Source organism: Sturnira hondurensis, unplaced genomic scaffold, assembly GCF_014824575.4.
Source record: "Sturnira hondurensis isolate 20B ecotype Veracruz unplaced genomic scaffold, ASM1482457v3 Scaffold0004136, whole genome shotgun sequence".
NCBI lineage: Eukaryota > Metazoa > Chordata > Mammalia > Chiroptera > Phyllostomidae > Sturnira > Sturnira hondurensis.
The window spans coordinates 18,531,863-18,546,117 of NW_028076767.1; the positions used below are offsets into that span (position 1 = coordinate 18,531,863).

The 14,255-nt window shown below is 45.1% G+C and overlaps 1 protein-coding gene across 6 annotated transcripts in view; it reads left to right on the forward strand.

Moving 5' to 3' along the window:
* The window catches only part of KIF3B (kinesin family member 3B), a 43,180-nt gene extending 30,183 nt beyond the window's left edge, over positions 1–12,997 (forward strand). For all 6 annotated transcript variants that reach the window (XM_037043844.1, XM_037043845.1, XM_037043846.1 and 3 more), the window contains 4 exons: positions 5,442–5,555; positions 6,252–6,357; positions 8,905–9,083; positions 9,771–12,997. In XM_037043844.1, the coding sequence (XP_036899739.1) occupies positions 5,442–5,555; positions 6,252–6,357; positions 8,905–9,083; positions 9,771–9,867 (496 nt within the window). In that variant the 3' untranslated portion in view covers positions 9,868–12,997. The remainder of the gene's footprint in view (positions 1–5,441; positions 5,556–6,251; positions 6,358–8,904; positions 9,084–9,770) is intronic.
* Positions 12,998–14,255: the final 1,258 nt, after the last annotated feature.

Below are 14,255 nucleotides of genomic sequence, written 5' to 3' on the forward strand. Positions count from 1 at the left end.
CCTACGCCTCCATCTTGGCCGGAAGTTAAGACTTATGTTTTTAATTGTCTTCGGTCATCGAAGAATCTTAAGGTTTTAGGTCTTACAGTTAGGTCTATGATCTATTTTGAGTTAATTTTTGTGTGTGGTCTGAGGTAGCGTTTCACGTGCACTCTTTTGCCTGTGGGTATCTGGTCGTCCAGCGCCATTTGTTGGAAAAGCTCTTCTCTCGTTGTCTCTGCTCCCCTGTTGAAAATCAGCGACTGTAAACATAAGGAGTTGCCTCTAACCCCTCAGCGCTGCTCCATGGAGCTGCGTGTCTGTCCTTATGCCCGTCCCACATTCTTCTGATGACAGTAGCTTTGCAGTAAGTGTTGAAATGAGGACACGTGAGTCCTCCAACTCTGTTCTTTTTCAAGTATTTTTGGCTATTCAGGGTTGCTTGCATTTCTGTGTAAATTTCCAGATCAGTTTGTCAAGTTCTGCTAAAAAAAGCCCCCTGTGGTGTTAATGGGGACTGTGTTGAATCTATAGATCAATTTGGAGAGTATTGTCGTCTTAACAATACTGTGTTCAGATCCATGAACATTGGATGTCTTTTCATTTATTTAGATCTTTAGTTTCTCTCAAGGCTCTCTTACAGTTTTCAGTGTACAACTACCTGTACTTCTTTTGTTAAATTTATACCTAAGTATTCTAATTTTTGATGCTATTGTATATGGAATTTTCTTAATTTTCTTTCAGAATGCTATTGCTAGTATATAGAAATACAGTTGGTTTTCATATAAAACACATGATATCTTCCCAGCTAACAAAACTAACATTAAGTTTCTTAGTATTTTCTCGCACTTGGTCCATATTCAGGTATTCTTGGTTTGTTCGTATTAAGATCTAGATGTGGGAATTTATGGGCAAGATGGAGGCACAGGTAAACACTTCGCCTCCTCGCACAACCACAGAAAGAATTACAGCTAGATCTGAGAACAAATAATACCCAGAACTGTCAGGAAATCGAGTTGTATGGAAGCCCAACAACCAAAGATTTAAGAAGCCACATTCTTCCAGACAGGTAGGAGGGGCAGAAATGCAGAGAGGGGTGGAGAAACGCAGAGACGCCTTGTAGAGCACAGAGGCAGCAGCAGAACCGGTAGACCCACATTCCCCTGTGATGGATAAAATCAGGAGGGATACCTTGGGAGCAAGTGATCCCAGCCCCAGACCAGACCACACAGACCAGGGTTCTAGCACCAGGAAGAGAAATCCACGTAACTGTTGGCTGTAGAAACCAGTGGGGGTTGGGGTGGCGAGGAAACTGCTGGATTTTCAGGAGACTCTGCTTAAAGGGCTTGCACAGACTTAGAACATAGCAAACCTATCCACTCTGGTGTTCAGCACCACGGCAACAGCTGGAAGGGGACCAGTCACATGTAGGCAGAAAGTGAAGTGACTAGAAATAGGGCGAGTGCTGGGCAAACCTCCAGAAGCCAGGCAGCGACACTGTCCCCTCTTTGAGCCCTCCCCACACAGAGCAACAAAGCAGTGAAGCAGGTTGCCCTGCCCTGGTGATTACCTAAGGCTCCACTCCACACAACTTACAGGTGCCTTTTCTATAATAGGCCATGCTACTAAGACAGGGAGTCAAAGCAGCTCTACTTAATATACAGAAACAAACACAGGGAGGCTGCCAAGTTGAGGAGACGAAGAAATTACAGTCCAAATGAAAGAACAGAACAAAATGCCAGAAAAAAAATCAAAATGAAACAGATAACCAGTCTATCAGGTTCAAAGTTCAAAACACTGGTGATCAGGATGTTCAAAGAACTTCTTGAATATGGCAACAAAGTAAAGAAGACCCAGGAAGAAGTGAAGGTTACACTGAGTGAAATGAAAAAATCTACAGGGATGGTACATTTACACAATGGAATTCTATGTAGCAGAAAGAAAAAAGGAGCTCCTACCCTTTGCAAGTGCATAGATGGAACTGGAAGGCATTATGCTGAGTGAGATAAGCCAGGTGGTGTAAGACAAATACCATATGATCTCACCTTTAACAGGAACCTAAACAACAAAACAAACAAGCAAGCAAAATATAACCAAAGACACTCAAATAGAGAACAGGCTGATAGTGACCAGAGGGGAAAGGGGAGGGAATTTCAGGGGAAAAGGGGAAGGATTTACAGAAACTAGTATAAAAGACACATGGACAAAAACTAAGGGGGGTGGAAATGGGAGGGAGGTAGGGAACACTGAGGGGGAGGGCTGGGATGGGAGTAAGAGACAGAAAACTGTACTTGAACAACAATTAAATAAATAATAAAGAAAAAATCTACGGGGAACCAACAGTGGAAAGGATGAAGCTAGGACTCAAATCAGTGATTTGGGACATAAGGAGGAAATAAGCATTCAACCAGAACAGCAAGAGGAAAAAATTCAGAAAAACAAGGATAGTTAGTATATTGAGCCTCTGGGACATCTCCAAATGTACCAACATCCAAATCATAAGGGTGCCAGAAGGAGATATATGAACATTGGAAGAAGGGGAAGAGGAAGAGCAAGAAATGAAAACTTATTTGAAAAAATAATGAAAGAAAACTGCCCTAATTTTGTGAAGGAAATAGACATAATACATGTCCGAGAAGCACAGAGTCCCAAGCAAGATGGACACAAACAGACCCACACCAAGACACATCATAATTAAAATAGCAAGGGTTAAAGAGAAAGAGAGAATCTTAAAAGCAGCAAGAGAAAAGCAGAAAGTTACATATAGGGGAGTTCCCATAAGAAAGGTCCTCAGCTGATTTCTCAAAAGAAACTTTGCAGTCAAGGAGGAACTGGCAAGAAATACTCAAGAGTCGTGAAAAGCAAGGACCTACAACCTGCATTTCTCTATCCAGCAAAGCTATCATTTAGAATGGAAGGGCAGATAAAGTGCTTCCCAGACAAGGTAAAGCTAAAGGAGTTCATCATCACCAAACCAGTATTACATAAAATGTTAAAGGGACTTATTTAAGAACAAGAAGATCATCGAAACTATGAACATTAAAATGGCAACAAATTTACAGCTATCAACAACTGAATCTAAAAAAACAAACTAAGCCAACAAGCAGAACAGGAACATAATCATAGATATAGAGATCATTTGGAGGGTTATCAGCGGGGAGGGAGAAGAGGGAGAATGGGGGAAAAGGTGCAGGGATTAAGAAGTACAAGTTGGTAGGTGCAAAATAGTCAGGGGGGATGTTAAAAATAGTAAAGGGAGTGCAGAAACCCAAGAATTTAATTGTATGACCCATGAACATGAACTAAGGTGGGGGATTACTGGAGGGAATGGGGGTACTGGGTAGAGGGGGGCAAAGCGGGGTAACAGACAACTGTAATAGCATAATCAATATATTTTTTAAAATATCTATATATGGACTACATATTGCATTTGGTCATTATGTCTCTTAACTTTATTTTAATCTGGAGCAATCCCTTTTCCTCTTAAGAACTTTTTACTAGTTGACTTGTTGAAAGAGTTGGGTCATGTAGCCTGTAGAAATACCTCAGGTCTGCTTCTTCCTGGTGCAGTTTCGTTTGTGTCTCTATCTCCTATTTCCCTTGAACTGAAAGCCAGCACTGAAGCACTGGTTCTCAACCTTAGCTGAACAAATAAATCATTTCAGGAGTTTTTAAAAATGTTGGTGCTTGGGCCTCACCCTAGAGATTCCGATTTGATTGGTCTAGGGCAGTGGTCTTTAGCAAGCACCAAATCACCTGAAAGCTTGCTAAACATACCTGGCAGGGCCCCATGTTTGGAGAGTCTGATCTGGTATATCTGGGATGGGGCCTGAGAATGTGCATTTCTAACAAGTTCCAGTTGTTGCTCCTGCCGGTCCCATGAACACACTTTGAGGATCACTGATCTGTCACGAAGCGGAAGGTCTTTGTCAGAATTCTCTAAATGACGTGAACGTGCATCTTGGCATGGGAACCATTGAGCTAATGGTTTCAGCCAGTAACGACTTTGTCTGGACCTTTTATTTCAATAGGGGTTACAAAATGATGTTTTTCTGTATCAGTCCTTTCACAGCATTAGGACTGATACAGAATTAGGAATTTTTCTTTAAAGAAGAACTTTTCCAAAGGGATCCTTTTAATAACCAAGTTTTACATTTTGAAAGGAGCCTTTAAAATTAAATGTGTGTATCAGTCTTCTTTCTAGGTACTCGCACCTGGAAAAAAGATCAGAACATAATGTGCCAAAATATTAATAATAGCTACCTCTGCCCTGGCTGGTATAGCTCAGTGGATTGAGCGCGGGCCTGCAAACCAGAGTATTGCAGTTCGATTCCCAGTCACGGCACATGCCTGGATTGCAGGCCAGTTCCCAGCAGAGGACACAGGAGAGGCAACCATACATTGATATTTCTCTCCCTCTCTCCTTCCCTTCCCCTCTAAAGATAAATAAATAAAATTAAAAAAAATAATAGCTACCTCTGGATAGTGAAGCTGTGTAGAATTATATTTTTCGTATTTCCTAATATGTAAATAGGGCCCTTACAATCAGGAAAAAACCCAAATGTACGTCATGAAAAATCATTTCTTAAATGTCAAATAAAATGAAGAGAAAATTTCATCTCTCCAAAATGTTTTTCCCCTAAAGAAGGCATTTCTATTGTTACAGCTCTTATATCCTTTGGATAAACAGTGAGTCAACCTGCTTTTGACTGTCAGCACCCGTTACCTCTGATGTTTGCTGTGTGTTTTCTCTCACGCTAACGCCCCTTCGCATTGTTCTCCCTGAGCTTTTGAGAGAGTGAATGCAGAGAGTAGCAGGAGACAGTCGTCACTATGGCGAGACACACAGCAGTGGTTCTGGTTTCATTGTTTGCCATGTTCCCAGGGCTCTTCTCACGCAGACTCTTCCCAGGAATGGTCTTCATTCACGGAAGTCTAGGGGACTGAAATGCACTCGGTCCTGCTCTTTGTCCTGATGATCAGAATGTGAAAATTTCCATCTCTGGCAACAGTCCAGACGTTCGGGGGAAAGCAGTTTCATTTCCAGTCTGTTTTCATCACATGGGAAGTTAATGAGCTGGGGTAGCAGTAAGTGGCCCTCCCCAAGGTACTTCAGATAGCACAGACTCACTCCAGTACGGCCCGGCATCACCTCCCTCCTCAGTGCTTTCACCTCCTCAAGCAGCGTCTCCTTGGGCAGAAGTGACTGCTCCATATTCCTTGGGCAGCCCCTGCCAGCCCCTGTCACCCCTGAGAGTGCTGCACCATTCTGTCTCGGGCGGGGACCGAGTGCATTCGGGTCTGTATCTCAATTCTTTGAGTGACGGTAGCCCATCGTCCCTGCGTAGTAGCTGCTGAGTGACTTGACTACCTAATTGCACACTACATGGGGGCCAGAGAGCCGACACCCCACATGTGTTCTTCCTTTCCCTGTGTTCACCCCTGTATGTGTGCTCTTACAGGCATCTTATTATAGAAAACTTTATCCCTCTGGAAGAAAAAAGTAAAATTATGAACAGATCCTTCTTTGATGAAGAGGAAGATCACTGGAAATTACATCCTATAACCAGACTGGAGTAAGTCACTGTTGGCTCTTAAGTAGACGTGAAGGTGGGGAGGAGGGAAAGAATGCTGAGAAGCTGGGCGTGGCCAGAGGGATGCGGTAGAATGCAGTTCAACTCATTCGGAGTTGACACCAATTGCGTCCTTGATTTAGTGATGGCATAGTTCCATGAGATAAAAATTGGTGATGCATATGGTGTTAGGAACTGGGAGACTTTCTTGCAGTGAACTAATGACCTCTCCCAAGTTCCTGCGTTTCAGCTTCCCCAGCTGTCAAGTGAAGCACGCCAGGCCAGACGAGGAGCATTACACAGGTGTTATCTTGCGTGTCAGTCTGACACAGTATTGAGAAGGACTCTCAGTATCAGTCTGGGTCCTGCTGGAAAAAATGGGTGATGTCTGCCAAGGACACAGGCGTGGGGAGTGTTGACATGTGCCTCATGCCTACCACCTAAGAACTGGATGATGACTCAGTTCTCTTCCAGCTTCAAAGATGCACGATGCTCACATTTGAATTAGAGAGCAGCTCAAGCAGAAAGTATTAGCGGCTCCTGCGTCATTTCCATGTCAGCCCTCAGTCCAGGAAGTCATGTGCTTCAGGTTCTGTGTAAGCAGGCTCAGACTCCTGTGAGTGCTGGTTCCACAGGACCGATCCTGGGGCCGTGGAGCACTCGGCAGCCAGCGCTTTAACCACTGCAGTCCATTTCCAGGAATCAGCAGATGATGAAGCGGCCGGTCTCAGCCGTGGGGTATAAGAGACCATTGAGCCAACACGCAAGAATGTCCATGATGATTCGTCCAGAGGCCCGATATAGGGTGAGAAGACTACTCTCTCCTCTCTCTTACTGGGTTCAGATTCATGTAAACTCTTAGGCGCTGTTCTGCAGAGTCACAGAGTTGTCATCCTCTTTCTGGAAGTCCCAGAGGAAACTTACATTAATATAACAACTTTAACAAATGAGAAGTGACAAAAAGAACAATAACAAATAATTACACATTAAAAAGGAAAAATAGAATGAGATTTAGAAAATTAGGACTAGGAGGAGAGTATAAGCATCCTGTCCATAATGGCCAATAGACAGTAACACCAAGCTTTAAACTGTCTCTGGGAAGACTGGGAGAAATGGAAGTGTTAGCGACAGGAGACGGAGGTGTATTAAAGAAGGTACGGGGCCCTGGCTGGGGTGGCTCCGTGGATTTAGCACCAGCCTGTGAACTGAAAGGTTGCCAGTTTGATTCCCAGTCAGGGCACATGCCTGGGTTGCAGGCCAGGTCCCCAGCTTGGGGCATGTGAGAGGTGACCAATCAGTGTTTCTCTTGCACATTGATATTTCTCTCCCTCTTTTTCTCCCTCCCTTCCTTCTTCTCTAAAAATAAATAAATAAAATCATTAAAACATTTAACATAATGTGGCCAGTCATGTAGTTACTTAAAATGCCATAATTAAAGCCTGTTTAATGACCCAGACATATAATACTAGGTGAGCTTCTATTTATAAGCACTTGCTGTGTGCCAGACACTGTATTTGGTGCTTTATTGCTTTCTCTACTTGGACCCTCCCACTTACTCGTAATGGTACTGTGGCTTAGTAGGTAGCTGGTTAGTGGATGAAGCAGGAGACACAATGTGTTATTAAGTTATAAAACAATTGGTATTGTAAGTGTATATATGAATAAAAAAGTCTAGGACAGAATATATCAAAATGTGTACTGTTTATCCCTGGTTAATGGAAGTATACTCCATTTAAATTTTCTTCTGTATTTAAATTTTATCTGTATTTTCTATCAGTGGGGACTCTATTATTTTTATAATGGAATATTTTCATTAAAAATTTTTTTGAGTCTCCCTTGCAAACAGACTAGGATTGGTTAGCTCCTCGGGTGCCGTTCTTCCTGGCACTGAGTTATTTAAAATAAAACAAAAGCAAAAGGGGTGTGTTAGATGGGGTTTTACATCACGGAAGATGAGTTGATGGGTCAGAGTCCTCAGAAGCATTTTTCTAGCCATTTTTGAGGGTGCATTTTTTTGCCAGTTATTTCATGTCTTAAGCTAAAAACATGCATTTTAAAGCTTACCAATCAGATATGGTGGGTTTACACCCTGGTGGCTGGTGTAGCTCAGTGGATTGAGCATGGGCCTGTGTACCACACGATCACGGTTCGATTCCCAGTCAGGGCACATGCCTGGGTTGCAGGCCAGTTCCCAGCAGGGGATGCATGAGAGGCAACCGTACATTGATATTTCTTTCCCTCTCTCCTTCCCTTCCCCTCTAAAGATAAATAAATAAAAATCTTTATTAAAAATATGGTGGGTTTCCACAGGCTAACTGATTCAAAGGTAGAATTTCAAGCACTGGTTCTCAGATGCTTTTAGCAATAGATCCAGCCCATTAAGGTGAATGTTAAGCAGGATCTCAGTATCTAAAATTGATAAACAGAGCCACTCCCTGTCCTCACCTTCTCCCTGCAGTGACACCACCCCCTAACCGCGCCCCGCGCCCCCCCCAGCACTGGGGCCTGGACTCCACTGAGTGGGAGGAGCTAGAGGACGAGATGTTTGAACTGTCCTCTTCCCCTCTGCACTTGCCCTGGTAGGAGCTAGGGAAAGGCCCACCACAGGGTGGGAAGGAATCTATCCACAAGGCCAGTTGTGAGGCGGGGCCCAGACTGACCTTCAAAGTGTGGTCATGAGCCCATATACCGCCACATACATCTTCCACATGTGCACCAGACCATACATGTGCACCAGACCTGCCTCTCCCCTTGGCAACCACAACGTCCATCAGAGCTGCTGTAGGTAGTGAGATTATTGGTGATTACTGTCTTCTTCCTCATACCCTCTTGTATTTTTACAGTCTGCAATAAATGGGTTTTACTTAATTTATTATTGTTCCCCTAAGGCTCTAATACATGCTCATTATTAAATATATATTTTTTATTTTTAGCCCTGGCTGGGGTGGCTCAGTAGATTGAGTACCGGCCTGCAACCCAAAAGGTTGCTGGTTTGAGGCCCAGTCAGGGCACATGCCTGGGTTGCAGACCAGGCCCCCAGTAGGGGGCACACAAGAGGCAGCCACACATTGATGTTTCTCTCCCTCTTTCTTCTCCCTTCCCCTCTCTCTAAAAATAAATGAAGTCTATTTTTAAAAAAGGAAAATAGTGAATAGCCCAGAGAAGAAAATAAAAAAATCATCTGTAATCTCACCCAGAAAAAAGTTATAAAACTACATCACTTCTAGGCAGATTCTTGGTAGGCTCTGAGGAGCAAGCAATTTGCAATTCTGTTTTTGGAAGGGGTCTGCCTTGCTTGTACTCTGTGTCTGATTGAAAACCAGCCTCACTGGTAGTGGCTGTACCTCTGCAGGCAGAAAACATCGTGCTGTTAGAGCTGGACATGCCCAGCCGGACCACCAGAGACTACGAGGGCCCCGCTATTGCCCCCAAAGTCCAGGCCGCATTGGATGCGGCTCTGCAGGACGAAGATGAGATACAGGTGGACGCGTCATCCTTTGAAAGTACTGCAAATAAGAAATCCAAGGCCAGGTGAGTGGCTCTTGATGACCTGGGTTTGAACAGAACCTGTAGGCGCAGGGACAAGTGAAGGCAGAGGGCGCCGAGAGTGTTTACTGTAGAGTGCTTTACAGGGCATGCCAGAAAATGCTGCCATATCGCTCCTGTGTTTATTCATTTATTACACAAATATTTCTGGTTCAGGCATTCTGCCAAGTAGACTGAATACCAGAATGCCTAATGTGCCCGGCGCCTACTATAAGGAACATATGTTCTCGTGAAACAAGAGACAGTCTTTGGTTCCCACCAGGTACCAGGGACTTAATTTAATGCTAAATTAGAACTTCTATCATATTAAATTCTGGATTAGAAGTTAAAAGAAAACAACTAGGTGAAAAACCCAAAATGGAAGAAATTATACCTGGGAACTTGATGTTTTTTGTCAATTTGGAGAAGACAGTGAAGATTTTATCTAAATGGAGAAACGGTGGCTGAGCATCGGAGTCCCTTCCCTCACGCCTTGGTCGGCCGGGTGTGTTAGTCATGCGCAGAGGGCCCGCGTGCTGGCCTCATGGCTTTGCAGTTGAGAGTGTGCTGGCTTTCAGGCTGTTGCGGAAAGGCCGCCTGGGAATGTTAATGGCACTTGATGGGAGAGGAATCTGACCTGTGTCGGCGACAGAGATGGGACAGGTAACATGAACATGTGCTTGACTTTTGCAGGCCTAAAAGCGGAAGGAAGTCGGGATCCTCCTCCTCTTCCTCAGGAACCCCTGCATCTCAGCTTTATCCGCAGTCACGAGGGCTGGTTCCAAAGTAAAGCCAGTTCCTTCTCTCCCGGGGTTTAAACAGCATTTGCCTTCTGAGAGAAGACATGATCAAATCCCTGCAGAGAGGACTCCAGCCCAAACTCAGAACCATTCCCCTGGGGAGAAGTGATGGCCTCTTTGCAGATTAACCAATTGAATCTGGCTGAAAGGTGCTGGTCCTAACCCGGCACTCAGCAGCGTCCTTTCATTAGCATCTCAGAAATGCATGGGTAAGGTAAAGTGCGATAGTCGGAGTGGAAAGCAAGAGAATGACCAGTGCCCTTGCTTCCCTTCTCCCCTGCCTTCCTCCCTGTCCCCTCTCCTCTTCTAGCCTGTTCTTTACACTGGGCTCCCTTGTTGAGCAGTAGGGCAGAATCAGGAGTCACCTTAGCGGGACCAAGTCTGTGGAGCCTCAGGATACAGTGACAGTGAGGTTGAACAGCGAAAGCCCTAGAACTCGAATAGGTGCTGCTCCTGTAGTTGGAATGAGAAGTCTCATTTGGATCCAAGCCCCCAGTGGGCATGATCCATGCTCCTCAGTAGAAAACAGATCCGCCTTCGGGATCTGCCGACTAAGGAAATGTTTTTCAAGGAAGCTGCCACTTTTCTGCTCCTGAAGGATTAATGTTGGAAGCAATAGAAATCATATTCCCTTTGCCTCCTTGGAGTGTTTAGGGAAAACAGCTTCTTTAAAACCTCAAAACCGTGACCATCCTGTCAAAGACGTAAATCTGTAAGCCGATGCCATGTCCATACACCATGTCACTTTACTCTTCATTTGTCACCATCTTTAGCCAAGTGTGCGTACTCTGAGCATCCCTTCCTAGGCCAGGGCGTGCTCTGCAGTGGGCCTGCTTTGTGGGAGAGGGGAGGCTGGCGCTGCCTCCTCTGATGGGACAAGAGTAGGGGGAAGGAGACATACAGTGGCACTTTTGAATCCCCCACTTTGTTCCGTGTTTGCATAGATAGCATCGGGGTGACTGGGCAGAGGCAGAGACACAAAGCCCAGGGCAGTGTGAAGGGAAGACATAACAGATGCAAAGAACTCTGCTTGCCTCCAGCTGAAAGTCACCTCATCCTAGAATTGTGGCTCCCCCCAGGCAGAACCAAAAGTGGTGGCAAGGAGTGGCTGTGTGATTGAATAGGCTCAGAGGAGAGGGTTAGAAATTCCCGTTTACATAAACTAGTTTGGTTTATAAGTTTTAGTTCTGTGTATTATTGAAATTCAAAGCTTCATTTTTATGTTGGTCATTAGGTGAATGTTACTCCTTTTCCCCCCAAGAGAAGCATATAGGTGTGTGTGGGTGTGCAAGCCCAGTGGTGCCTGTGTTCTTTGTGTGTCCATGTGCGTCTGTAAGAGAGAGACAGAGACCAAGGACTTGGCCCGTTTTAGAATGGCACTAATGTACAGTCGTTGCCTTTGTCCACATCGAAGGCCCGCTGAGTGACTAATGCTGGCCGGAAGCACTCCCCGTGGGTGTCTGAGTCCACGAGCCGAGCCTCAGGGGACAGTGTAAGTCCCCAGGGCTGCCACACTGGTGTACCTTGCTGGCATGGTGCCTCAGCAACGTGGCGACTCAGGTGGGCCTTGAGTTATCCTTTAACTCAGCTGCTCAGTTCCCAGGGCACATTTCTGGAGCAGAACCTGTGGGAAAGAGGAGGTACCAAGTGCAATGTCGTGGCATTCTGCAAATGGAGATCTGTCATCTGGCAGCTCATCTCCTTTGTCGTTACCATTCTTTCTGAACCCAGGGCCCTTTTCAGTAATTCCCAGAGCATAAGGGAGCCTTCCCTCATCTTTCTTGGGATCAAACCCTGTTCCTCTCTTATTTAGTAAGACTTTACCTGTTTGAATAGGAACCAAATGACAAGGTGATAGCCTAAGAGTATCTGCCGGTTACACCTGTCTCTTGCACCACATTTTTTCAGAGCTAGTATGAATTCTGTAGGCTGAAAATATTCAGCCGGCAAGTCCGAGAACTGAATACTGCAGGTAACGCAACACCTTGTCCCCGGTGTCTTGAGGTGGCTGTTCTGACCAAGGATGGTTGAGTGACCATAGAACTTTTCTAAGAAGGCAAACGAAGAAAGCCGAGTGGACAAGCAGGGTTAGTAAAACGAGCTTGCCTTGGACTCAGCCATGTTCGTCTGGTGGTCTGTGAGAAAAGTGGAAGAACACCGTGTGGAGGTGAAGCTGTCCCTTCCCAAGCAGTCTCCGGTGCTTTTCTTCTCTCAAAGTGGATCCGATAAATATTCGAGTAGAGCAGGCAGTAGAATGCCTTACTGCTACCAGAACGCTGCTGCTTTGGGCTCTGAATTGAGCCAGATGTGCGGAGGACCTCCCAAGCCCACTGAGGGACTGGGTTTTCCCGTCCGTAGTCATGCCTGAACGTTCCAAGCTGTCCGAGGGCCCTCATGCCGGCAGCAGTTAGTGAAGTCTGGAAGCCAGCCAAACAGCATCTAAGATCATTTGGAGAAGGAGTTCGAGACTGTGCACAACCCTCATCAGGCCCCTTCTTGCTCTGATCAGCAGGAATGTATTTTTCTTCCTATTTTAAAGTCATGTGTCTCCCAGACCGCTGGTTTCAGAACCCAAGGCCAGGAGTCCTAGGTATGAAGCACTTTCTTAAGACTCTGACCTAACGTTCGATTGTTCCCATTGAATGCCTGCCTGCATGCTGCTTGAATCGCACCACCCACACCTCCATGACCAAGTGCATCAGAGAGTTCTGCAGCTCAGGTGTGGGCTGCTCTCTGCTTTTCCTGTCTGACTCTTTTAAGTCCTCCTTCACTGAATGTAAAATTGTTGCCAAGTTGCTGAGAAGTGTCGGATTCCCCGTCGCTAACATGGGATATCAGTTCTGCCTCACATTTCCCACTTGAGGTCAAGGTTCACTGCAAGCAACAGCTTGGGCCATCTGAACACCATCAGTGGTTGAAAATGGGGCTATTAATACACTCTAAAAGCCATAATCAAACTGCTCAGAGGGAACCGGATAAGAATAGTGGGCCTGGCTATTGTCTGTCTCGCAAGGTTTTGTCTTGTACTGCTCAGAAATCTGCCACCTTTCTCCCTGCTCGTGTTTCTTGAATGAAATACTTTGGAGGTTATTTATGAAAGGAGTAATCCTGGTGCAGGAAGGAGGCAGTGGGCTTTATGGCTCATTAGAGTTACTATTGATCTTGACCTTCTCTTTGGCTACCTTTAGACAAAGAATATGCCAATACTTGGGGCTCTGAGTTTTACAGTTGATATTTATTTGTATCATCTCTTTGTCTAGGAATGTAAAAGTGATTCTAAACTAAGATGTGTAATAAAAATCAGATTTATTGTACCTACATAAGGTGTCCTCATAAATGACCGACGCTTTTGAAAATGTCATGCTTGTGGCTGACTCAGTGTCATTCTCTGTAAACATTTTTTCTAGTGAGAGGAGGATGGGAGTGGAAATGGAGGTTGAGTTGGAATGCTGGTATTTAAAAAACTTAGTAACAAGGTAAAGGGACATAAAATGAAGCAAAACAGAGTGACAAATAAGTGCTGCTCAAGTTTTTCCATGGAAGTTCCTGGGACCAGCCTGGGCAACACGCATGAAATATCTTTTAACTCTTGTATTTTGTTGTTGTTTTAATTTTTTAAAATCTGTTATAAGTCTTTTTTAACACAAAAAATACTTTGTTATTTACTCTCAAGGGGAAAAAGAAATACCAGACATGGGCCGAATGTGAGTCTCGTGGTCCCTCACACTCTCCGGCCCATGGAAGTGCGCCCTGGGCACCCGAGCTTCCTGGTCAGGGGTCGGGGCTACGGAGAAGGAGCGTAGACCCTGGCCTCCGAGCCAGGCCCGAATTTTGGTTGTGCCTCTGCTTACTAAACATGAGACCATGAAGAATTTCATTGACCTCTCTGAGTCTTGGGGTCCTTGTCTATAAAATGGGGTGGTAACCCCTACTTTGCAGGACCATTGTGAAGATTAGCAGTGATTTAAAGCAAAAGCACATGATGTGTGGACAAGAGCAGACACTTAAAAATGTGCTTATGGCTGTGACGGGGCCCTGTGTTTGGAAGAGGCCGAGGACAGTTTGTATCTCAGGACACTAGATGTTAGTCCTGGGATGCCACGTTTAGAGAATCCTAGGTCTTTCTAGGAAAGCTGCTAATTATTTAACAAATACAAATCAAGTGCCTACTACGTGCTGTGTTACTCGGTGCTGGATATATAGATGTGAACAACACGGCCCTCACGGAGCTTGCACTTCCGTGGGGAAGAAGGCAGAGTGAATGTTAACCAGACACACGCAGATGTGTCATTACAAATTACGACAGAAGCCATGGAGTGTCAGGACAGGTTATTACAAGAGGGTGACAGGAGTCCGGTTTGGATTGGGCGGGCAGATG